General features: G+C 40.5%; 1 protein-coding gene across 3 annotated transcripts; it reads right to left on the bottom strand.

Moving 5' to 3' along the window:
• Window positions 1–3,952: 3,952 nt before the first annotated feature.
• cnot10 (CCR4-NOT transcription complex, subunit 10) lies at window positions 3,953–23,865 on the bottom strand. 3 transcript variants are annotated; one of them, XM_088929543.1, is made up of 19 exons: window positions 23,583–23,865; window positions 22,610–22,707; window positions 21,919–22,080; window positions 21,685–21,835; window positions 20,615–20,751; window positions 18,621–18,707; window positions 18,197–18,280; window positions 17,590–17,707; window positions 17,202–17,351; window positions 16,890–17,092; window positions 16,595–16,716; window positions 15,678–15,854; window positions 14,172–14,252; window positions 10,301–10,414; window positions 9,145–9,275; window positions 8,165–8,200; window positions 7,125–7,252; window positions 5,331–5,406; window positions 3,953–4,433 (listed from the first exon to the last, which is right to left on the bottom strand). In XM_088929543.1, the coding sequence occupies exons 1-19, from the start codon at window positions 23,599–23,601 to the stop codon at window positions 4,282–4,284; spliced, it is 2,226 nt and encodes a 741-aa protein (XP_088785669.1). In that variant the 5' UTR covers window positions 23,602–23,865; the 3' UTR covers window positions 3,953–4,281. The 3 variants fall into 3 exon arrangements, with proteins under 3 accessions (XP_088785669.1, XP_088785670.1, XP_088785668.1); XM_088929544.1 differs by having other exon boundaries at window positions 14,172–14,249; window positions 20,615–20,754; XM_088929542.1 differs by having other exon boundaries at window positions 20,615–20,754.
• Between the last annotated feature and the right edge of the window lie 881 nt (window positions 23,866–24,746).

Genomic DNA, 24,746 nt, shown 5'->3' on the forward strand with positions numbered 1-24,746 from the left:
GGAGCGAGGGGGGTTCTCACAGGGGGCCACAGTCCTGCCTCAGAGGGCTGCCTGTTAAGAGTTGGTGTCACATCTACTGTCTAAATCAGGCTAAGGAGACATTAATATATTGGTTGCCTGCAGCCTTTAAACAAACTTGTTGTCTTTGTGGACTTTAAACGTTTCCTATGCAGTTATGATTTTGTTTTTGTTTACACTTAAATAAAACTTGTATTTCTTGGATCTCGGCCTCGTGTCTTCATTTGTGTTTCTGCTCTTCCCCTCCCGGCTTAAGCGAACTCATCCTTCAGGACTCGAGCGTTCGTGGGCCGACGGGGCTCCTGCAAGGCCCTTTCCGATGTTAATTTCCAGATTGTCGCAAAACAAGTTGCATGTAGTTGCTGAAATAATATTCTCCGTCAACAGGAAATCCATTAAAATCACTGTGTGTGAGAGTGAATTTCTACCTTTTACTAAATGATTTTCAATAATTTTTATGTAAGTGTTAAGTTTGTGTGCATGAAGTTCTACTTGCAATTTAACTGCAACTACAAGTTGTGAAGTGATGGAGTTTTCTCGTGTCATCCTCTAAACGCGCGAGTTTAACAGCATGATAATAATCCTTAAAGCCCTTTTATTATCTGCCTGGAAACTGGTACAAGCTACTAAATCTTTACGTATGTTATCAGTCTGTCCAATCGTATTTAAATGTTCCAGACTTATAACCTTTTTATTGAAGCAGGAGTGTGATATTTGACTGTAGCTAAAGGCTCCCCAGCTTTCAGGGGTTGAAAAAAGCTCATCTGAACTTCCTTCGGAGCCCTGCCAGTAAGCTCTCGGGATCAGCGGTCGCACTGCCTTCTCTTTGTTCACTGTGTGGTCTTGACATCTCAAGAGCTGTCGGCTACTTTCCCAGGAACGCGGCTTTTCTCATGCAAAATCTCCGGCACGTTGTGTGTCAAGCGGTCCTGTTGACACAGAGAATGTAACAGGACCGTATTAAACCACCATTCTTTCCTCCCACTTCAGTCAAAGATGGGCACGGGCATAATTCAGCTTTAAATGGGAAGCAGAGCAACCCAAAACGGTGCACCTTCATCACGGGGCAAAACAAGTCTCCCTTCATGCGAGGAGATGGGGATCACTGTAAGTAGATCCCGTTTCATAAGAAAAACACTTCAAAGTTCCCGTTTTTAAATCGGTAGCTTCTGATGGGAGTGCATGGTTTACCTACGGTAATGGAGCATTTTCCAGCAGGAGTTATTTAAATGTCAATTTTCACAACCGAGGCGAGTTAACTCCTGCGGTCTGAGGAACTGGCCGCTGGTGTTGGTGGTGTGAAAAGCGACCTGGACAAGGCCACGGAAGAAGAGGCATCGCAGGCACAGGGTTTCCTTTGATGAGAGTCGGGAAATCCTGGTAAAAAAAATCTACAGCCAGACAACAAGAACACAAATCTTACAGCAACCTGTTTTTTTTCCTTTCCTTGAGTTGTGAAGAACCTCTCCAGGATGTAATCAAAAAGTCAATTTCAACACTTTTAACCCAACCAAATAAGCTTAGATGGGATGAACAATCTCCTTCCAGTCTTGTTCATTGTGCCAAAATGTTGCTATTAAAAAAAAAATCTACTTATGGCTGATCACTGGCTTTCTGCCAACAGTTTCAAGGTTTGTTATTTCTAGTCTCAAATTTGTTGGTAATTTTTAGTCTTAATAAAATGGATCATGTACCTTATAATGCTCATGCATGTTAAACATTTAAATTTGTATTTACGCCTGCGTATGGACATAATGATACTTTTCGGCTGATGACTTAAAAAGAAAAAGTCTTTAATGAAGGGCAGTGCTCTGTGTATTTTGAAACTTCAGTTATGATGTTTTCGTGTGCATGGGAAGTGTGTGCGAGAGACTCAGTTCTAAATATTTAATCTCATTATACACATCTTCCTGCTATTTTGGCATATAGACGTTATTTTTTTAATCTGTAATGCCTAGTAGTCCTGATTAAAAGCAGTAACCAACACGATTACTGAAATCAAATGCATATCTTAGTTAACAATAATAAAATCAAAGGCTGGAATGTAAAATAAAACACTTAACAAAGCTGGTACAATAGAATCATACCCTGGAGTCTTTAAGAGCTCATTTGGTTTCGTAATTATTCGTCAGTTGAAACATATTTCCATAAACAGTATTTGTTTATTCTGTTCCTCTATCTGTCCTTAAGGTGATTGGTGGGTTTATAGATTTATTTACAAATTTGCTTAGTAATTAGGGCAGTGTACAAAAAAAACTCTCTGCTAATCCAATAAAGTGCTTACCTGCTACTAAGCAATATGGTAGTACAACTGAGAACCATATCCATCAATGCATTGAGGCACTATTAACAGTTTGACAACCTACTCACACATTTCTTTACCCAATAGTGCTCCCTGGGGCTGTGGAATTGGAAACCTGAGGGAAAAGGTGTGTCATCTAATTTGGAATTGTATGGGTTTGGAAAATAGCCCGTTGCCTGCCAAGACAGGCTGTGGCTCCCCAGCGATCCTGTATTGTGTGAAGCCGTTAGAAAATGGATGGTTGGAAACAGTAAACTTGCCTTCTCTATAGCCACTGCCTGGGAGTCCAACAATCCTGCTGAGTTGAGACGATTCTCTGGCGACTTCCCACTGAATCAGGTTGCATTTCAACAGAATGTGGTGTAATAGTGTTTCTTTGTCAGGGAGCTATTTAAATTATGTTCATGGCCAATAACAAAAAAAGCTTACAAAATTACATTAATGAATACATTCTTAAAGCTTAGAACGTTAACTTATCTGTTTTAAAGTCAAGCAGTTTGTGTTGAGCTAACCCCTTTTTTTGTTTTGTAATCATCTGGATGCTCTGCCATGTCTTTTGTTACAGACACTGCAAGTGTGGTATGTAGGCAACCCTGGTACCCACTGGTGCTACTCTGGCTTCAGTTAAACACAAGCGCTATTGGACTTACATCTGCAAACTGACTTTTTTTTACTACATTCATGCCCATCCATCCTTGTTCTCACCCTGTCTTCCAGCTCTCATCTGCCTGGTCTAGTCTAGTCTTGAATGCTGCCTAAACTTTTAAAATTAAATTTTCTAATCCTCCTCATTTGGCATCATCTGCAAACTTGACTAGTTCACTAACCAGTCAGGAATCTAGCTCGTGGACACAAATTAAGAAGAGCAGAGTGGCTCTAGTAGAGATCCCTGCAGGACTTCCCTAATTGCATCTCCCTAATTTTCAAAGGAACAAGTGAAGGTTTATTCCATGCTGAAAAGAGAAGAAAAGATACACATTTCGGCTGTGGAGCCTTTTTCGGGGGGGAAAATCCCACCAAAGACTCATCAACCACACGGCCGGACAGCTGAATCCAGACAGCCCGCATCCTGAGCACAAGAAATACATCCTCTCCCACTTGGCGTTTACTGGACTTGGGTGATCTTTTAATCTCCATGCGCCACACACAGCCTGCCTTGTCTGGTGACTTTCACCTGTATTACTCCGCTTTTTAAGGACAAAATCAAGTTGGTTTGTTTTATGACAAAATGTGAACTGAAAACGTGAAAAAAAGAGGACTCTCTAGGTACCAACAACTGGTTATATGCTTTCACCCAAGACTCAAATTTGTGTCCCTGTGTGGCAATGAGTCCAATCTATCCTTGAATGGCTGAACTCATTTAAGACTTGATGATTTCTTTTTTCACTTTAGACAGGCACGAATGGAAATTGTAGAGCCCGTACATCATCAGATCAAGCTTATATCTTTTATAAGTGAACAGGTGAGCTGAATGTGCACTAACACAGTACAGCCCCACGTTATACAGTTACACTACCTTTCACTGGTTGAAATCTTGTTCTTTTTAAGTGTTCCCTCAATGGCATATGGATGCTGCTTGTGCTGAATGAAACTTGCAGTAGAATTATAGGAGTTCGTCATTAAAAAGGCATGCTACGTAAAATGTTTTTAATTTTTTTGTTACAGCTTCTTTCAACAGATGTCAAATGTTCAGAAGTTTATCTAAAAAGAAAAATCATTTTCAACACCATTTAGGTCTGTGTGAAAGTACTCTAATGCCTTTTTCTTTGCACAGGGAAGAAACATCTATTCACCATATAATCCAATTCATAATAATTCCATCAGAGTGGGAAATCTAAATATTCCACTACATTTTTTATGAGGGGGGGGATTAGCATATAAATAATCCATTTAAATGGGCAATTAAAAAACAAGTACTAGTCTTGTTCCTTAGGAGCACAAGTCCGCAGGGCTGAAGGCTCTCATTTGCGCTGCACGGTGGTGAAGGCTGGCATCTGAAGGGGCTGGATTTGCGGAAAGACTCCGGGTTTCTTCCGCACATCAGGAGCCGGGGTCTTGACAGAGGGAAGGAGCTGATTCCTTTTTATTATCTGCAGTGCCAGCTGTGTGTTTCCTTAAAGAGCCCCCCCCCCAAAAAAAAAGCTTGTTAGGCTCCTCATTCACATGCGGCTGTCACACTTCTTCATTGTGAACAGACTCGTCCCACTGTTGGGAGTCGAGGACAAAGGCACAGCTGCCTCTCTCCCCAGCCGCACTCCCACCCCCGGCTCTGGGAGAGAGACCCGCTGCAGGGGAGGGCCAGCACTGCAGCCAGGGTTCGCTACAAATCAAGTGTCCTTCAAGGAGCAAACACCCCCCCTGTGTGGTCTTTTTGTGCTGAGCATCACGGAGGAAAACGCAAAGAACTATTTAACCTGTAACCAAGGAGCAACTCAGGCTTGAGCCTACACAGGCCTGGTGCACTGGACACAAACCTTTCCAACCTTGTACTTTTCCGGACCTTTGAAGCTCTCAAAACCATTGTGGCAGTGGGTTTAAGTGCTAATGGATCTGCTGTACCTCAATTTGGAAAGCTTCTGTTGAGAAGAAAATCCCACTTTTATGTACCCTGTTAATACCAGGCCGTCAAACTCCCAAGAATTCCTTAACGTTAATATTTAACAGAACAAGTAAAGGTTTATTCCATGCTGGAAAGAGAAGAGACACAATGTTTCGGCTGTGGGGTCTTCTTCAGGTATCGCACCTGAAGAATAAACCTTTACTTGTTCCTTTGCAGCCTACGCATGTACATAGCTCCCTACTTGAACTAGTTGATATTTAACGTTATTTTCTCTACCATTTTTACCCCCACATTCATCAACAGAAACTACAATAGCACACAGATCATTTTAAGGAATGAAACACGTTATACCGAGACTTTGTTTTAACCATGCCATTAGCCGTCAGCAGATATACTGGCATACTGCGTGATGCCTAAGTGAGGTTTCCCCCCATGATAGTCCATATTTACCGTTCTGCAGCTCCAAGTACACAGCGAGTAAAATGGCCTCCGGAGGAATCTCCTTCGTGTGCACCAGTGAGGCTGCCTGTTGCAGGGCAAAAAACATTAAACACATATTAAATCGTTCATGAAAGACTTAAGATAATATAATGAGAAAAATAAAAATGAACTTGTTGGTTTAATTACCATTTACTGCTAAATCTCTAGAGCACATCACTGAAACTGTGCCACTGTACACATCCTTACGGTGCAGTTTAACACTTGTGCTGTCTTTGGTCCAGGCACAACCACATTACGGAGACTGCGCAGATTAAATTTTCCTTATTGCTCTTCTCATCTGGCTTACGGCTTCTTTACCTAATGAAAGCTTTTGAGATTGTTTAGCACCATACACCTTGGCCTTGAGTGTAATCTGTCCTAGGTCTTTCTAGTGCAGCCCTGTCTAGGTTTGAGCTGATCACCATTATTTTGCTTCTGTAGGTAAAACACTTTCTCCCTCTGTCACCATCAAGGCCGGCTTCCTACAGGAATCTATTCTTTGTCCAAGCCCTTCTAGCCTTTAGCTAATATTCTTCAGGACCAAGTACCTCCTTTCATTTTCATGCTGACAATTTTAGACGTCCTTTGAATCCTCATACAGAGCAGATGGCTTTTGAAGGCCGCGTCCAGTTGATAAAAAGCAGCGGCAGGATATTAGCTTTTTGCAATTAAAAACAATTTCAGCCATGCCACCTGCATGGAAGAGTGGGGTTATATTAGACTCCAGGCTCTTGCTGGAATCTCAGATCAACCAGGTGGTGAAGTCTCCTTCCTTCCACCTGTGCACAGCGGCCTGCCTTCATTCCTACCTCAGCGTGCCTTTTCACAAACGAACCTATTGTTTGTAGACTTAACTGGTGGACTTGTGCATGTAGCTGCACACCCACAGAAAACCCTCAGAAAGATGTAATGAGTTCAGAAGGCTGCAGCTGCAGACTTCTCAATCATACTAGATAGAAACATCACATCCCCCATCTGTGTTCTCTTCCCTGGCTTCCAGTGCATTCCTGGGTAGAATTTTATTTTTGTACCTTTGCATAGAAGAGTCGTTGGTCCCTTCAGCACCTACTTGTGTTCTTAAGTCCTCCATAAATCACTGAGTGACAATACTTTTAGGGTCTACACCAGTTCAGTTCAGTTTATTACCATATGCACTAGTGCAATGAAATGCTTACTTGCATGTATGCTCCAATACAAAGACATTAAGGAAAAAACAAACACAGAACAGCAACAAGTTAAATAACAAAACTTTAAAAAACACATCAGTGTGAGCCAGTGGTAGGGGTAGAGTTCAGTAATCTGACAGCTTGTGGCAAGAAACTGTCTCTGAATCTGGATGTTCGTGCCTTTATGCTCCTATAATGCTGACCAGAGGGAAATGGGAAGAACAGAGAGAAACCAGGATGGCGGGATCCTTAGCGATATAAAACTTGTGCCTTAAGAGGGAATCGAACCCACAGCTCTAAGATGCACCAACGCGCTGCTCAACAGACACAACAGACCTGTGGAATTTACTGCCTCATGGCATCAGAAACCCAGCGTCCCTCACTATTCTTATATCCCAGCTAAAACCGCTCGTTTTAAATGGGCTTTTATTAATGTGCTGATGTATTGTCACTGCAAAACCATGGTGCCCTGCAATTCATTTCTCCGTAATCCGTCAGTGGACTTTGCTCATTTCGCGAAGCTCGTTAGGACGCGGTCCCAACGTGAACAGCACTGCAGGTGTAAGAGCGACACTGGAAGCAGGAGGGGAGGCCGTACCTGGTGGAGGCACTTGCGGGCTTTCTCGTACTCGCTCCTCAAGCAATAGGCGCTGCCCAGATTGAAGAGCACCATGGCTCTGGCGGAGGACACGGAGCTGGGATAGCAGAGCGGAGTCTGCTTTCCTGCTGCAAAACACAAAGCCGGCCATGAGAACGGCTTCTTTCCGTGAGCGAAGGATTCACATTCTTACAGAGCTGCTCGGTGGTCTGTGTGGAAACTGTAGCTCTCTAAAGGAATATGAAGCACGTAACAAATTCTCCTATAACACCTGAACAGTTTACAGTGTCTCGCCAAAGTAATCATTCCCTGACAGGAATATTGCATTCTGATAAATTACAATATATCATTACTTTCAAATTAATTTTGAGACTATAATGATAAAAACGAACATGGAAACATGTGGGAAAACCTGCAAAAATAATCAAGCGAAATGCACAAACTGCTGAAGTATTCAGTCTCTCAAGTCAGCACTTGGTTAAGCACCTTTGGGAGCAAAAAGTGCTGCCAGTATTTTTGGTCTTAACTAGCTTTGCACAATGGAATGGTATAATTATATATTTAACGTAGAACAATTGCTCCAATTGTACTGGGTACAGTTTGTAATTATCAAGCCTGGCCACAAAGATTCAAGTAATGGCTTACTCTTAAATCAAGTTCAGGCACTTGAGAGTAAACACACAGAGAACAGTCCACTGTTTAAACCACTTACACTACTCTTCTGTATCTGAGCTGATGTAAACTTGCTGTAGCACAGGGGTTGAATACTTGAGCAATGCAGTATCTTCTAGTCTTCCTTAATAATCTAATGTACATATCATCAGCACTTCTTGGCCTCATCTGTTCAGAGTAGATTCTAAATATTAAGCCTTATTTGAAAGAGAAATAATCTTAGCAAAAACTTGGAAACACTGCAGGGGATGAATGCTTTTGCCAATCATTGTATATGCTTATTCTGTTATGTTGTGTTAGTGTTGGAATTCACTAAAGCACGAGAATACAGTACAAATGCAACTAATAATGAATGGAGAATTACTTACAGGACTCCACTGGCTCATTTTCCCCTTTGTCAGACCCTACCGAGAAAACAGCAGCTGTTAATTAACAGTAAAAAAATCAAATCTGCTTTAACAGCTCCACGTTACTAGAAGTTCTCCACCTTGATATTTTCTTAATATCAGTTCATAAATGTTTCACTAATAAGTTTCCTTTCAACCCATTTATTACATGCTCTGATCAAGAGTTAAATTGTAAAGAAATTAATATCATAAAAACAGGACATTTTAAAGCCTCAGCGACAGGGTTTATCTCCGCACCACCACTGAAGATTTTGCAGGAGTAATTTTTAATTATGAGGTGTAATTCACTGATAAAAACGTCAGGAAAACACAGGGAAGATCAGGTTAAAAAAAATCTAGCTGCTCTGTTATTACAGGAAGAAAGTAGCACTTATGATTTGAATTATGATATGAATTGATCTAGGTCTTTCAAGAAGCATTTTTAAATGTGTTAGAATTTATTTTTAATTTTAATAATATCTAACTCAGTATAAAGGTGCATTAAAAATGGGTAACAAACACTTTAAAATATTATTATTATATGAGAGTTTATACTGGATATAACAGCGTAATTATTTAACATGGTTTCTCATAGTGGTTTGAAGTAATCACAACCTCAACTTTTATTTATATTGACACATTAAAACTTGACTAAATATGGATAAAAACAGTTCCTCGTAGTACAACAGATGTGTTGAACACACAAAGTTTAAAATACTTATAAGGGATGTAGATCAATGAAAGGAAGAGGTCTGTAAATCTGATAGACAAAGGGTGATGGGGCAGAATTTGATAAGAAATAAAAATAAAACCTTTAACAACAATCGGATATCTCTTTAAAAAAATGAGAAAAAACATAGAGGCAAACAAAGCTCACAATCTGCAGGTGCTGTAAGTTAAGGGTTGTGTCAGGGAAGTAGTATGAAGCACGAGCGGTTTTAATCAAGTGCCGACTCATTAACCTTGATCCTGCTCGTTTGGAGAGATCCCCAGGGATACGTCGGTGACGTTCTCGGGGTTCAAGTGAGTGATGGCATCGGAGATCCTGTCCAAGGAGATGAGCGCTTCTGCTGCATATAGGTGTCCCAGGAACCTATGCCAACACAGAAATGTGGCAGCAAATCCCCACTAACAACTAAAGAGACCCTTTCAAGTTCTTCAGACAAAGACTGGGTCTAGTATCACACTAATGCATGCATCCCGCAAACAGCCGAAGGATCTGTTCACAGTTAAGATTTCACTACTGTTCCACTGTTACAGCTACTAATGATTTTAACAATTCATTTTTGTAATCGTATATTGAAGTCCTGTTTTCAATATGTGTATATTTTGTACATAATAACTATACATGCAATATGAGTCTGGAAGAGCCAAATGAATGCACTTAAATGCATCTTTATTTAACTTTATTTCCTCAATTGTCTACACAAAATAAAATGAAGTTTAGAAGTGCTTCTCAACCCTGAATTAAGTTATTAAAATACACTTTAAAAATATCCTCATTCTGTGCTTCTTTGCTATTTCTGTTGGACGTCAATCCAAAAGAGAGCTAAGTAAAGAACCCACAAATGAAACAAGTACCTGAAATAAGACAAAACTAAGAAAAATGTAGCCAATAAATATGTTCAGCTTTTCAAAACATATCTAATTTGCATTCATAATAATACAGAATTTCAGCGTAAAACAGCTGAACAGCTGTTTTAGGAAACACTGCAAGCTCAAGGTAGAGATAACCAAACCCTTCAAATGATCAAAAGAGTTCAAGTATTGGGAGTGACATGAGATGTTTATCACATCTGCATAGGCAATTATAAAAAATGACACCACTTCAAAAGTGCGCACATCAAGGACCATTTTCCTTCCCTACATGAAATGGGGGAAACAGCCTCCCATCTTAATAACATAATAGGTCAAGGGGGTGACACTGGAGGGGTAAATTTGTAAAACCAAATAAATCATCCCCGAGTCATTAAGAAGACGTCCGCGTGTGCTGGTATCCCATCAATCACAGCAGGGATATGGGGGCAGGGGCAGGAAGTCTCACAACACCCTCTCCATTAGAAGAACAGACAGAAAGGGATACGTATAAGGCACAAACCAACCGCAGGATGAACGTACTTCAAGGATCCCGACAGCTTCGCCTGCTGCAGCAGTTTCTCCGCGTGATTCAGCGCCATCAGGTTGTCGCCCAGAGCCAGAGCAACATAGGCACTGCAGGCCAGGATGCAGCACCTGCCAACAACAACACAGGTCAGTGGCAGCTGATCAGTCCGGCCACCAGTCCGCCCGGCTGGCGCCAGCCTCACCAGTCCGCCCGGCTGGCGCCAGCCTCACCAGTCCGGCCGGCGGGCACCTCGCAAGTCTCACAAGCTTCTGCCCGACGTGCCACAGCAGCTGTGCTGACCGAGCAGGTCACTCCCGCTCCAGGATCTCAGGTCCTGAAGAACTGGGTTATCTTTAGTCCTTTAATCCTGGTTTGTTTAAAAAGGGAGTGAGTACGAGTTTTTACAACTAACTGGGTTACGAGGGGTTCGCAGTGTTGAGTTTTAAGATTGAGCATTTGACACAACAGATGGGCACCATCGCTCTGGATATCACAAACCAAAAAAATTACAATTCAATTATTTTTTTAATTAATTAAAACTATAGATTTACACATTTAAACTGGCATTTGTTATATTAAAAAAATAATTAGTACAGCCTAGTCTTTACAGGAAAATAACCAAATTAATCCAGAAGAAATTTACTTTGCTTGTCTGTTGTGAGACGAGTGAGCTTTTCTTTATATGTGATACAGGGAGATCAAGCTAAAAATCTGGAACAAAATTTAATGCATTATTGATGGAAGGCAGAAGACTCAGTCCTAGTACCAATGAGTCCTTTCTTTTTATATCTAAAAAAATGTAATTTCTGTTTTCTTCCCCATCAAGGACATGAATCAGAATATCCTTAATTCTGAAATAACACATGCACACAATCAGTCCATTCATAAAGACTGCCAGCACATTACAATTCAACACGTCAGAAATTCAATATTTTTACTTGGCTCTACTGTATGCTGCAAATAAATGTGCGCCTTATCTTGTTCAACAAAAACAAATATATAATTGACTGCAAATGAACAGCTATTATTTTTTAAAAGTGTTATATAATATACTAAAAACACTCCAGTTAAAAAAAATGAAAACCTTAGAAAAGCATTTTCAGAGGGCTACAGATGTTACGCCAACGAGAACACAGAAATCCCTATTACCAGAAACCCCCAGCTATACAGGCTCTTGTTTTACAACTCAAAGGTCTACAATAGCCTTTTTTTCAAAGGTAGAAAACAAGGTGCCTCAGCAGCTACAGCCCCCACTGCCAGTAACACAACAGGCCCTGGAATTCCAGGAAAGCAACCCGAAGCAAAGGACCAGCCTCCTCATAAACTTGTCACAGAGCAGGGTGCCAGGCCAAACGTCAGCCCTTTATTCCAGACCTCTGCCGACTACAACAGGAGGCTGATGAAATTAAGACTGTCAGCGGGGGAAACCTTTTTCCAATCAAGCTCACATAGAAACAAAACAGGAGAAAGGGGAAAAAAAAAAGCTGTTGTGCTACAGGTTGAAGCGAGTTTTAATATTACTTCATAACGCTAGGTGTAAGATAAAGAACACTGTGACTGGGTAACCACAGCCGGCCGTAACAAATACCCAATAAAACACTATACTACACTATAAAGCATGTCTGGGGGGCTGTTTAAAGGCTGCGAAATAAGAGAACTGAGCTTTTAAAAGAGAAACAAAATCTCAGAAAACAAGTTCTAAAAAATTTTAAATACATTTAAATACATACATTTTATGTATGTAAATGTAAATGTAAATGCGCACAGATTGTTACAATGGAGGTGTAACGACTAATACTTTTTAACAATACAAGCTAAAAAGAAACAAATTTTAACTTTACATGTGTATTTTCATCAATTTCCCTACGGGATTAATAAAGTATTATCTATCTATCTATTTTACAGCAAAGCAAAAGCCAAGATTTTCTTTGACATCCACACATGCTAAGTGGATTTGAGTGTATTATTACACTCTTTATTATTACATTTATTTTATCATTGTTATTGCAATATTAAAACTTCCACTGATCGCACTACAGAAGACTCCTGTACAACCCAAAACACCAGTTACTGTATATTCCACTTATTTATTACCATTCTTATTTATTCTAAACAAAGCTCCAGTCAACTAGATTTACATTTGCACACTGCAAGGCTTGTTTTTGTATTCTGTAAGTAACGGCTTCAAGTGGTATTCAACAGATAAAGAACTGTAAAGACAAAGGACAAACTCCTTTTCTAATGATAAGTGGGACATCTTCCAGTATTTGCAATTAATGGCTGTTCTCCGACCAAATCTGCCAGGTGAAAAAACTTTCCTGGGGGTATAATAAGCCCATTAAATCAATCATTGTCTCAGCAGGGTGGGTGGATTTGTGTGGAGACAATGCTGATTGAAGCGTGGCCTTTAGATTCGAGTTAAAACCACTTCCTTTGAGAGGACTATTAAAGATCTCATATCACTAAATGGGTGCCAGCAGGTAGGCTGACCCTCCTTCCCTGATGCATTAGGCCCGGAGGAAGTCTTTAAAGTCATGTGCATGCGAATGGGCCCATGAAACAGGATTCAATTCCTCTGTCCGCGCAGCTTAATGCATTCATCACTTGCACATACAGTATTCGAATTGTTCTCTTAATAAGTTTAAGAAAAATCTTTTAATTACACGAGGATGTGTGGAAAGACTCCTTTCATGGAAGCACGCCATGGTAAAAAGAGAATAGGCAGTCTGTGCGATACGTTTTCCTTGTGTAAGTATTGCCCAAACTTGACTGTTCACTGAGAAAATCTCTACTAACGTTTCCCAGATACTCTTTTCATTGCACAATGCCTATAAAAATGCAGCAAATGCATTACATCACTCAATATGCTAGTGAGATATCCAACAAATACACACGAATAGATTATTTCTTCAACACAGTATGAATGCCAAAACGTGCCACCATCACCATATGGCTACAATATAACAGCAACAAAATTCTCTTCAACCATTTTCAGCTCTTCACCTTTCAAGCAGGAGGGGTGAGCTCCAAAAGTCTGTTTACAAAAATTAGTTACAAAACTAATCTAGGACCAGTCCAGAGAAGAGCACCAAAATACATTCCTGACTTAAATGGAATGTCCTACATGAACAGGCAAAAATAAATCTTCTTCTTTTAGTTTTGAATCAAAAAGACATGAGTGGTCTACTTAATTAACTTCTTCAGGATCAACACTCAAAGACAGGCTGTAAGACACAAGAGAAACAGCAAACACGTCTACATACAGTAAATGGAATAAGTGAACCAGCCACATGACCAAAACTGATAGCCTGGCTTCTTTCAACACGCGGCTGCCTGGTTGGTCCGAGCATCACATCTACAAGCCACTAAATAAGTTAGATATGTCAAATGGCTTGCTCTCATTTGCAGTGTCTCACATAATCTTACGATTTTCAGACATGACTTTGTTTTATTCTCAAATCTAGAACCTAGTGAGAAAGCCTATCATCTCAACAATTAAGACAATGACTAGAGACGCGCTACTCTGTCTTCAACAGCATGTGGCGATCTACAGAAAACAGCTATTCGAACACAAGCCAGGAAAGTGATGGTATCATTATAAAACAGCTAGAAACTGGGGAAGGTGTGACGTTTATAAACAAATATTAAATCAACAAAAAAACACATTTTTGTTTATTCTGGCGAGGTTGAGGTTTTTACACCTCTCTGGTGCATGATCAGTATTCTGATGAGAATTGTTTTGTGGTATTAATGATATTAATTATAAAGGGGCCTAAAATCAGCTTATGACTCAGTGGTTTTGCTGTGACATTGTAACGAGCAGCCTGACTTGCAATGGCGGAAAGGTCACTACACTTCACAGAGTTATTTCTGTTCTCATCTCACCTCAGGTTTTCAAGCTCTTGCTTTCTGAGTGGGGAAGATGGAGCAGCTGGAATGAACTTATCTCCCTCCTGGCCTTTACTGCTGTAAAAGAGGGCAGGAAAGAAAATTAGGGTTTACAAAAATAGCTGCCGACAGGATGTGATAAATACCTGTTTAAACAACACACGGTGATGTTTGGTACCGGACATGATTGTACACGAGGTATCAGCCAGAGAATTCGGACCATCAGGTGAAGTGTTTTCTGTGCAGTTCCTTAGGCCGGCGTCACACTACACGACTTTTCCTAGGATTTCGTAACATTAATTTACATAATCGTAAGAAATTCACAGCGAGATTGTAGAGAGTCGCAGCGCGCGCCCGTTACCGTCAGTTGTGTAGTGTGACACCCCCAACGACTCAGTCATAGCGCCCCTCCAATTTCCCTCACGGGATCAATAAAGTATCTATCTCTATCCATCTTAACGGCCCACAAGACTCTCTGCGACTCGCTACAACAAAATCAAGCAGGTTTGATTTTCTCTTGTGTCTGCGACAGTCAACAGCCAGTGAGCGCTCAGCCGGAAGTACATCACGGCTGCGAGGAAAGGAGGAAAGCGAGTCTTTTGGACTGTGCAAATGGAGGAGCGGCTCGACGAACTGGTGAGCCAGCACAGATGTCTGTTTGTCTGTTTTGTTCTTTAGTGTTTGTCGTTTGTTTACTTTCGTGCGGTGCTCCTCCTCTTATTCCGGTGTGCTCCACATTCATTGGCTGCCACTATGAGGTGACCTCGCAGTACTTTTGTGGCGCAATATGAGTATTGGAACCGTGATGAAAAGTCGTGAGGGAATCGTGTCATTAGTCACCCCCTGCGATTCCTGGTCCTATAATTTGACACCCTCTAGGACAGAAAAGGCTGCGAGATTCATCAACTGCAGTCGTTAAATCTGACATGCTCTCCGACTAGAAGTCGTGTCGAGTCCTGTAGTGTGACAAAGGCTTTACCCGTCAAACATAAATATTTTCGATTACAAACGCTCAGATAAAAGTCTACGGAGGAGACCTTTTGAAACAGTCTACCATTCCTTCACAGAAGAGCTATTTCTAATGCCAGCAGAGTATGTGGTGATGGTTATAATTTTCTTTGCAGTTACTATACTGCCACATCGGCCTTGAAAATGCTGGCCCAGAGAGAAGATCGCCACCTACTGGTCACCAGGCACCACTCCGCGGTAGGAGCCTAATTTTCCTTGGTACTTCATATCTCAGTGCCAGCCTTGCTCAGTGTCCGAGCTCCGACTACGACAGAGCGGTACTGCAGCTGCCAGCTGAATCTGAAAACCCCAACACGTCGTGGCTGAGGATCCTCTTGCCCAGCTCTGCCCAAACGAGGAGGCTGTAGCTCTACGAGCTGCTAAACCCAACGTCCGGTACACCAACAACACCACTGAGAGATCCTGAGGGCTCGCGAGAGGGCTGCCGGGTGCCCGGGGCTGGCGAGCAGAGGGAAGGGTTTAAAGCACTCGAACCTGCAGGCTTCGCTGCTCTCACTGCTGCTCTCCACACTGCCCGACTGGCTGGAACTCTTGGAGCTGTTATCAGACTTGCCGTCCTGTTGGTGCTCAGGCAGCAGAAGCAAAGCGTTCCTCAGGCAGATCGCTGCGAACTCCATGCTGGCCACGGGAATCGCGGCAGACTGACCATCACTTCCCAAAAAGGAAAATAGAAATCAAGATACAAGCTTGCTTCTATTTTCGAGATCCGAGTCCTGAATAAGAGGTCGCTTATTTTCAAAATTATGTCAGGTTCACATAGGAATCATACAAAGACTAAACATCTGATTCTGTGAAACTACTGTCTGCTCAGCATGAGTTTTGGACTATATAATCTGTAACGCAGATAATCGAGCCCTGGATTAGCATTTATCAGTGTTAATGAAACCAGTCCAAATTGAGCTAAATCGCCCTCTAGTGGCAAAAAGACAAAATGCAGCCCAGTGCTCTTTGGTATTAACCTACTGTACTTAAATTGTGACCTTGGTCGGCGTATACTAACGATCAAGATTAAGTTAGACCTGCAAAACATTTTCTGTGCATGTACTTTGCACAAGGAGGAGTAAAAATTATGACGAAGTCCTAACAGAGAAATAAAACGTAACTGGGAAAAGGACTCTTACTTGACCACAATAAAGCAGAATTTCCACCTTTTCTGATCATAGTTACTAAAACTGTGGGGGTCACAGCAACTCAGACAGCTTTTCATGTGCTATATAACGGCAGGAAATTAAAGCACCTTGACTGTCAGTAAAGAAGAAAATATAAAATAGTATATTACACCCACTAGCAAAAGAATGACAGCTTACTGTAGTTAAACTGTTCCTTAAGCTAACTTAAATAAAGATCCGATTTTCTTAACATACAGTAGGATTTTTCAAAACTTTTTTTACTTGTAAACGGTGTTCTGTGTAGACTGTGATGCCAGGACAATCTTGCGATGATACCCTTGCCCCACAATCGACTGCACAATGCCCTTTTTGCTGGGAAGGCCCTTGGTCTCCTGTTCCGAATTCTGAAAAGGAAAACAGGACAGAAAGTGTGAAGCACAGGAAGACTAGGAAAGGAGCAATGTTAAAGGGGATTCGTTTTGAGAAACTAGATAAGCTTTGTTATTTCTTTTATTGGATTTGTAAAAACAAACAGCACGTTAGCAAAGCGCCGCCACCGCGCTCGCTGTGTTCTCACCCCCTTGTTGGCTGCGATACAGCACTCGGCCAGTCGGAGCCACAGCCGGGAATTAGAATGATACACCTGGACGGCCTCAATCAGGCACTCGAAGGCCGCCAAGGGCCTGCCGATGTGCAGAAGCTGGATCCCGCAGTTATACAGCAGCTCGTACTGTTTGTTGGCCAGGAGAGTGCACATGGGTATACCGGAGAACTTCTTACCTGAAAGCAAATAAAAGAAGACCAGTGAGAGGAAAGTCCATTATTTATTCTGTAAACAAGCCACGGGTTTTCAAAAATACAGCCGGCAAAATAATTGGGAGAAACATACCCTGCCCATTGCTGCTGGCAGATAACTGCGCACACGTGTGGTCATTTTCCTGCAGGGCCTTCTTGAAGTAGAAAATGCCCAAATTGTGCTTTCCCATCGCAAAATGTATGCAGCCGAGATTGTTCCAAAACATGCATCGAACACATTCCCCTGAAAAGGCAGCATTCACGTGTCTTAATATCATAATAATGTCTTAACATTTTCAATTCAATATTCAAACAGATTTCATGCGGATAGAAAAATACATGAAATGAGACGTTTTAGCAATGGTCAACAAAGTGTGACAAATTAACACCATCTTAATGACAATAAATACAACATAATACTAACATCTTTATCTATACATTTCACCTGCATTAAAGTATATGTCAATGAAAGAAACAGTTACCAGTTTTCATGACCCCAGGGTGTTCTGCAATGTTGGAGCTATTTAAGAGCTTTACTGCTTTCCTGTAGTTACCCCTCAAATATTCAAAATTGCTCTTCAGAAAGAGGGAGGGGGAAGACTGGTGGAGGGGAAAAAACGTTATCAAAGACAGGTTTTAACAGTTAATATCAATGTAAAAAGCACTCAGCCTGAAGGTGGCCAAAACATACCACAGTAGATTAAAAAAGAAGGTCCCACAGTCAAAAAGCAGTGTTTCTTTCCTTTTATCTTTCAACATGGAATAAACCTTCACCTGCAAAACTGGGTATTATTCTATAGTGGGGATGGCTCTTTTCAGGAACCTTTCTTCATTCATATCAAAAGTGTGCAAAAATGGTCATTTAAGACACTGCATCTGCGCAGTTAAAAAAATCAACAGAGAACTACGTACCACTTTACAAATGTAGACTGTGTAAACTAATCTTATCGCCATCAAGGAATCTTAGCTACTGCAGTAAAATAGGAAGTAAAATACAGGTGCACTTCATACACCCCTCTGTACAGCAAAATGAAACGCTCAGGTTTTGGGTTAAAACAATTACGAAAAAACAACACTGCATAAACTTACATTTCCAGCTGTGTTCATAACTGACTTGATCTCCCTTTTACAGGCCTTCAAAGACTTCATTTGAATATAAGCTCTTACTTTATACTGAAAAATAAAACATAACAGATTAAGCAACTCCTCATCTAAAGAAAGTCAGCGGTCATCTCTCAACACTAAGCAAACTGCTTTGCCATTTACTCTGCTCAGCTGTCAAATCAAACTGCATCTCACAGCTGACACTTACAGCATTAAGATAACAGAAGACTCCATTTCTAGCCACTGTGACAGTCTGAGCACTTTCCCTGTTAAGAAGTGGAGGCAGCAGATGCTTCACTGTGACTGTCAGGTAGTTCACACACACAGAACTACATTAAAGACAGCTTAACCACACTCGTGTATCACATTCCTTTGAATCCCTGTGTTTAAAAATGTTTATATCACCTACCTGGTGAATTTTTGACTTGGCTGCCTCAATCATAGCGATATATTCTGCCTTCTGGTTTGCTCCTTCTTTGTTTGCATTGTTGGCAGCCTGTTAGATTGTCAGAAAGAAACCAGATTTGTATATCACTGCTGATTACGGTTAATAACATAGGCCATACTTGTAAAGTACCAACCCCCACAACCTGCATAAACCTCGAGTGAAACACAACATTCATTGTGGACATGGATAAATACAATGTAGTGTTGAAGTGTCTCTGACTTGCACTAACATACCGATGCTGCTGTTCCTGACACAAGATGACTTATCAGCTTCTGATGCAGAACCAGGCATGTGATATGTCAGTAGCACAAGACTTCCAGTTTAAACAGATACTAACCACAAATTTTAATGTGCAAATTGTTGACTGGTGATAGCTTCCAAAGAAATTCAAATCCTTCGTGAACTGTAACCAAAATTGATTTTAAAAAGGAAATAGAATAAAATAAAATTAAATAAATTAAAAAGGAAATAAATGAGGAAGTAATACTGGCATTATGCACACATTACAAGTAGTTTTCTTAAAAGAGTTAGCTGTTTCTATAAAAAGAAGGCTTGAATGAAATTGAAATCCATGTAAACAATCGTAGTCACTACATGTGAGGTTGGCTATATTCTCTTGTTCACACACTGGCAACTAACCAAATGGTCTCCTTACTTTGCACACCAAACATGTTCAAAAGCCCATGTACTGAAACTCTAATAAATGCAATGATTCTGTCTCATGAAAACATGCTTTCCACAAATCTACAACAGCAGGGCCCAAACTAGGGGATTTATAAAATGGTGGTGGTTATTGTACACTGAACTGCTACCCACCTTTTAAATTACTATTAATTGAATCAACTGCTAGATGAGGCCAAAATTCTTTGGGGGAAGATGAGCATGAAAAATATGTAGGAGCAAACGTGTGTTTATAATGGAAGCACATCAAGCAGAGCTATGCACATTCTATGACTAAAATGAATTACTTCAAACATACCACCACTGGCAGGTTATCTGTGTACTACTGATAGCAGGTGTGGTATAGCTTGGGAACCGCTGTCTGACAGAATCCAGGGTCGTGTGTCAGACAGGACACACAATTTCATAATGAGATAAGAACATAAGAAGACTTATAAAGCAGACGGGGCCCTATGGTTTGTCCCAGGGACCTCAACCAGACACTGTTTTTAAACAATATCAGGTTCGACAGCATGCATGAGAGGTTTGTTCGGCACTCCCAACAGATCTATGTAAAAAGTTGCTGCTTGTTCTCAGCTCCAAATGTGTTTCTGCTTATGTTCTGTGCATCATGTTTGCTTGGAAAAGTCCACTGTGTTGACTGTTTATGTCTGTGAGGGTTTTAATACATTAATCAGGTCCCCTCACAGACTTCTCTGCTCAAGACTAGTGACATTCAGGTTTTTTTTAGCTTGTTAGTGCAGGACAGTAGCTCTTCTGCGGACTCAGTCCCAAGAAGGGCCATTTATTTGTATTGTGTTGATCTCAATGGTACACAAAATTCTAAACAAGGTCTTACAAATTAGTTGCACTTATACAGGGCTTTTCATTCCCAGGGGTCCCAAAGTGCAGTGGGGTGTGCCCAGTACTCCCACCACTCAGGTGGTGCACGGGTGATTCCCAACACCGATAACATGCCAGCAGTCTGACCAAACAGCACTGGGTGGAGACATGAGACAGTGCTACAGAAGTTAAAGAGTAACTTTATGCACGTTTGAAGTTAACCAGGACTCTGTAGTCTACTCATTCCAATACTGCCAGGGGATCATGAATGATCAAGTAGTCACAGCCACAATTTAAAGTCTCATCTTTCTGAAGGATGGCACCTGCTACAGCACAGGGTAGACTACTGAGACCCTGGTTTGGAAATTCGGGTCCAGAGGGAGGAATTTTGAAACGATATAAAAACACCAAAGATTTTCTACTGTCTAAAATTCCAATTTTAAGAGGCCTACCTCAGTTTTGCCGTTTTTGTTGTTTCCTTGAACGGCAAGTTTCTCCAGTACTGCAAGAAGGTGCAAGGCTTTCTCGGGCTGGAATGTCAGCAGATACAGGTCCACGAGCAGGAAGCAAACTGCCTGAGCAAACTTCTCTTCTAGGACAAGAAACACCATCAAGCCAAGCCAAACTACTGCATTACCCATTTTATTGTCAAGATACCTATCACAATGTTGCAGTCCTGTAGCAGCATACATATTTATAAGCTTAAACATGTACTGTCTACACAGACAACAGTTTAACTACATGCACTCCATTTCTATCCATATTATACATGTGTTTAATAGGTTATATTAGAATTATGCATATACCTAGAATCAACAGAATATTTATCACTTACAACTGCAAACAGTTTAGAGTTAATATTAGGCAAAAGACAATTCCAGATATAATTTGAAGCAGATGCACTGACAGTTATTGAAAAAAATTGACATAGGATGATTTATATTTGTCAGTGGGAGACTGCCACCAGTAGTATTTTGCATGGAACTGAAAATACTGCCATTGCTGAATTTTGCATAAAGCTCCTATCTAAATGCTGGTTAAAATGATTGTTCCTGTTCCCGTCTCCAAGAATTGTGATGTCATCTGTTATGCCATTTGTCATGTGAGGAAAACACACAAGTAAGCATTTCATTGTACATAGGTACATATGAAAATAAACTTGAGCTTGAGTTCTACTGGAAAATTAACAGGCTAGCAGGTATATCGGTTCCTTTCCATATTTTTCTTTTAGGCTTGACATTCCTGAGGTTAAATTAACTCATCACATGAGCCCATTCAAATTAATCTTAATTTTGAACATATAATCTATACCAAAAAGGTATTTTCTAAAACTATGCATGCATTAAAACAGTGAGAAGTTTCTTTTTTACTCTTATAAAATATAAAAAATACTCTATGTACTCTTTTCCTATGATACCTGAAGAATAATATAAGTGAAATGAAAACCATTTGCATCCTCTGAATCTAGGTTATATTCATATCATACAAATACACACATTTAGAAAACGACCGAGACACATACCAAACGGTTCCAAAAACTGATAAAGTTTTTCTCCTACTGCAATAGCTTCTGAGTACTGACGCATGTGGTATAGGACAATGGCTTGATTGTAGTAAAGAATGCTGTTTTCCACATCATCCAAACCGTCCATTTCTTCTACTGCAGCATGAACCTAGGTCAAACAGAGGTGCTTTAATTTAATTTAGGTGCAGAGGAAACAGTCCGTTGAAGAGGGGTTTCCTTTCAGCAGATTACCTGATTTTTCATTGTGGCAAGTGCCTGCTTTAAAGTGTCAGTAGTAGTTTGGCCACTTTTGTAAAATTCAGCAATGGCCTTGTTCATGGCAATTTTGTAGTCATCCTTGTTCCATTCTTGAAGGTGCTCAAGGTGTTTCACGCATTCATCATAACTTCCAGACTAAAAGAAAAGGCAAAAATTGACCGTCAAGTAGAAATCAAATAACAGCGCTGGATAAAAATAAAGAAACGTTGTAAACCTTTTAATTTTATCTACAGAAAAGGTGACAACTCTCTGAACATGTTCACAACTAAAAGGCAGCCAATAAGGAAGCCACCTCGGTATTAGTATAACACAGAAAATAGTTTAAACATGGAGCAAGTGGAGGTTAACATATTAAACATGACTGCAAACTCACTTAAACAACACACTCAGGGGCGGTCGTGCCTATAGCTCAGTCACAATGCACTTAATATCTTCAGCATCAGTTTATATTTTCAAATTATGGACAATTTCACAATACAGCATGTAAAACTAAATCCATGTAACAATCTGTGAAATTATGCTGTTACATCTAAACAATATATCAAGAGAGCAAGAGCACTGAACGTTTATCAAAGTCACTGCAATATGTAATATTTGTTTCTAATAGTTTTTCCTAAGCCCTTCTTTTACCAATTACACAGTTCTGTCAAATACCACACATTACCGAAAATGCTTGAAAAGCACTGGCAGCGAGTTCTTTTTCCCGATCTGTGATCCCAGAAGAAGCTGAATTGTTCTCGTGTTTTGCCTCATTGCCTTGCTCTATACAAAAAAAAAAGACAAAAAGGGTTAATTATGATTAACTTAAAATATTTTGTTTCACCTGCACCGTTAAATAAAAATAAGCTATAATTTTATCCATGGTTCTGGAAAATAAACCCCCAGCAAATCTAGAGATGTACATGGCCATCATGTCCTTCATGTTTTCAGCACTTCATCTGGGCTCTCTCTCACCAAACACCACAGCAGCAACACAGCAGAAAGAACACACTTCTGTTCATGACCTTCATGATCCATACATTTTCTAACCGCTTTCTCCACGACAGGTCGCCTAGGAGCCGGTACCTATCCCTTTTCTTAAGATTAAGTTTAGGAACCAGCACATCTGCCCGTGTTCGTTTAAGATATCCCTTAAATAGCTCTTCGCATAAGTGCAAACTCAATTCACATAATTATAGAATTAATCTAAACTCTTAAAAAAAACTTTAGACGGCGCGGGACCACCGCAGAGCAGTAAGGTACGAGAGAAAGACACAAACGTTACCGTCATCTCCACAGCTGTACGCAATATTTTAAAATCTGAGAAAATTTAAAGCATAGCTGTGCCAACGGAGATGCTTCCCGGGTATAAAACCTAAACAGACTTTGCAGCTGAATCTTCCAGACGTTTTAGCGAGATCCGTTTTTGCTGGTTAATTGTACACACAGAGTATGTCCTGAATAAAAGACCACAGACATTGATATACATAACATAAGATAAACACAAATATGCTTCACTTCATTACTGACTCCACATAAATCACCATTCATCTACCCATCTAGAGAATAGCTGTTCTTTTGAACATAATATGTCTTCAAATATTTCATTATCGATAGAGCAAAAAGGTGCTTTTAATACAAAGTCGTAAGACATATACCTGTTGTGTTATCTGTCATTTCCTCGGTTTATTTACCCAGTGTGCAGACAGCTGTCTATTACGGATTCTTATTACGTTCTGAGAATATAACCGTCTCAAAGCTACAGAGCGTTTATAAGTCTTCAAGTCAAAACGCGTTCCAATTTGCAAACTGTAAATGTTACTTTCCTTTAAATCACAAAATACATTTAGAAAATTTCTTTAAGAGGAATGAGATGCGATTTGACGGTCAGGGAATTTCAAATCACAAATCCCTCTCAGATGTCCGCCATGAAAATTACCCACAAGCGCCCCCGCACCCAGACGCAAGAGATTTACGTCATCAGGGTCGTCTGTCTGCGGAGCGCAACAGCGACGCCTGTCGCCGTGGAGTACGCTGAAAAGTCCAATTAAAAGGCCAATTAAGCATCGAGTAACGAATGCACTGTGATCTTGACTCCCCCTCGGTTTGCACGTCCTTGAAGGGGATGAGAATGTATTATTGTGTTTTGTTAAATGCATCCTGTAACCGCCAATGCAGCAGACAAAATAGCACTCCAAACTCTTTTTTTTTCACAGTACATTTTTTCCTGTCACCAGATAACCCAACTGCCCGCGCAGTTTATTTTTCCCCAGTAGAAACCGTAAAATGTTAAATTGGTATGTGTGCACTCCAATATGACATGCACAGATTATTCAATGGACTGTAGAGCCTAACATAGTGCTTAGACACTCTGCAGTAACTGAACAATTTTCTTCAGTCCACACCAGTCACACAATCAATTTGTATGTGGCTCAGCCACTCAAGCTAAATAGTGCTCTGATTAATCAACAGAGTCTCTTTATTAGTTCCACAAATGCAAACAATTACAGCTGTTTCAAAATGTAAATTTATGCTTTTCCTTTGTAACATCGTAAAATGAGCTGTTGAAATCGGCTACAAAATATGTTAATGATGTATTTAAAAAAACAGAAAAATCAATGTCTTTGAAAATAACAATGCAAATACAAACCGTGGAGCCCTAAAACAGAGTAATACCTTTTCTAATAAGGTGCATGCCTAACAGCACCTCCCAGTTAGCAACCTCTTAATTTCAGTCATCTATACCAGATGTTGTATCAATACAAATGTTCCTGTATAATCAATCCCTGAAATATACCAGCAATGACTTAAAAAAGGGCTCA

Source organism: Atractosteus spatula, chromosome 12 (assembly GCF_055471065.1).
Source record: "Atractosteus spatula isolate fAtrSpa1 chromosome 12, fAtrSpa1.hap1, whole genome shotgun sequence".
NCBI lineage: Eukaryota > Metazoa > Chordata > Actinopteri > Semionotiformes > Lepisosteidae > Atractosteus > Atractosteus spatula.

Coding starts and splice junctions, on each gene's coding strand:
- cnot10 (XM_088929542.1), bottom strand. Junction 22,081..22,609: donor GTGCTTTTCAAGCATTTTCG/GTAATGTGTGGT, acceptor CTTTTCTTTTAG/TCTGGAAGTTATGATGAATG. Junction 8,201..9,144: donor TCCAAACGAGCAGGATCAAG/GTTAATGAGTCG, acceptor TTTTCTCGGTAG/GGTCTGACAAAGGGGAAAAT.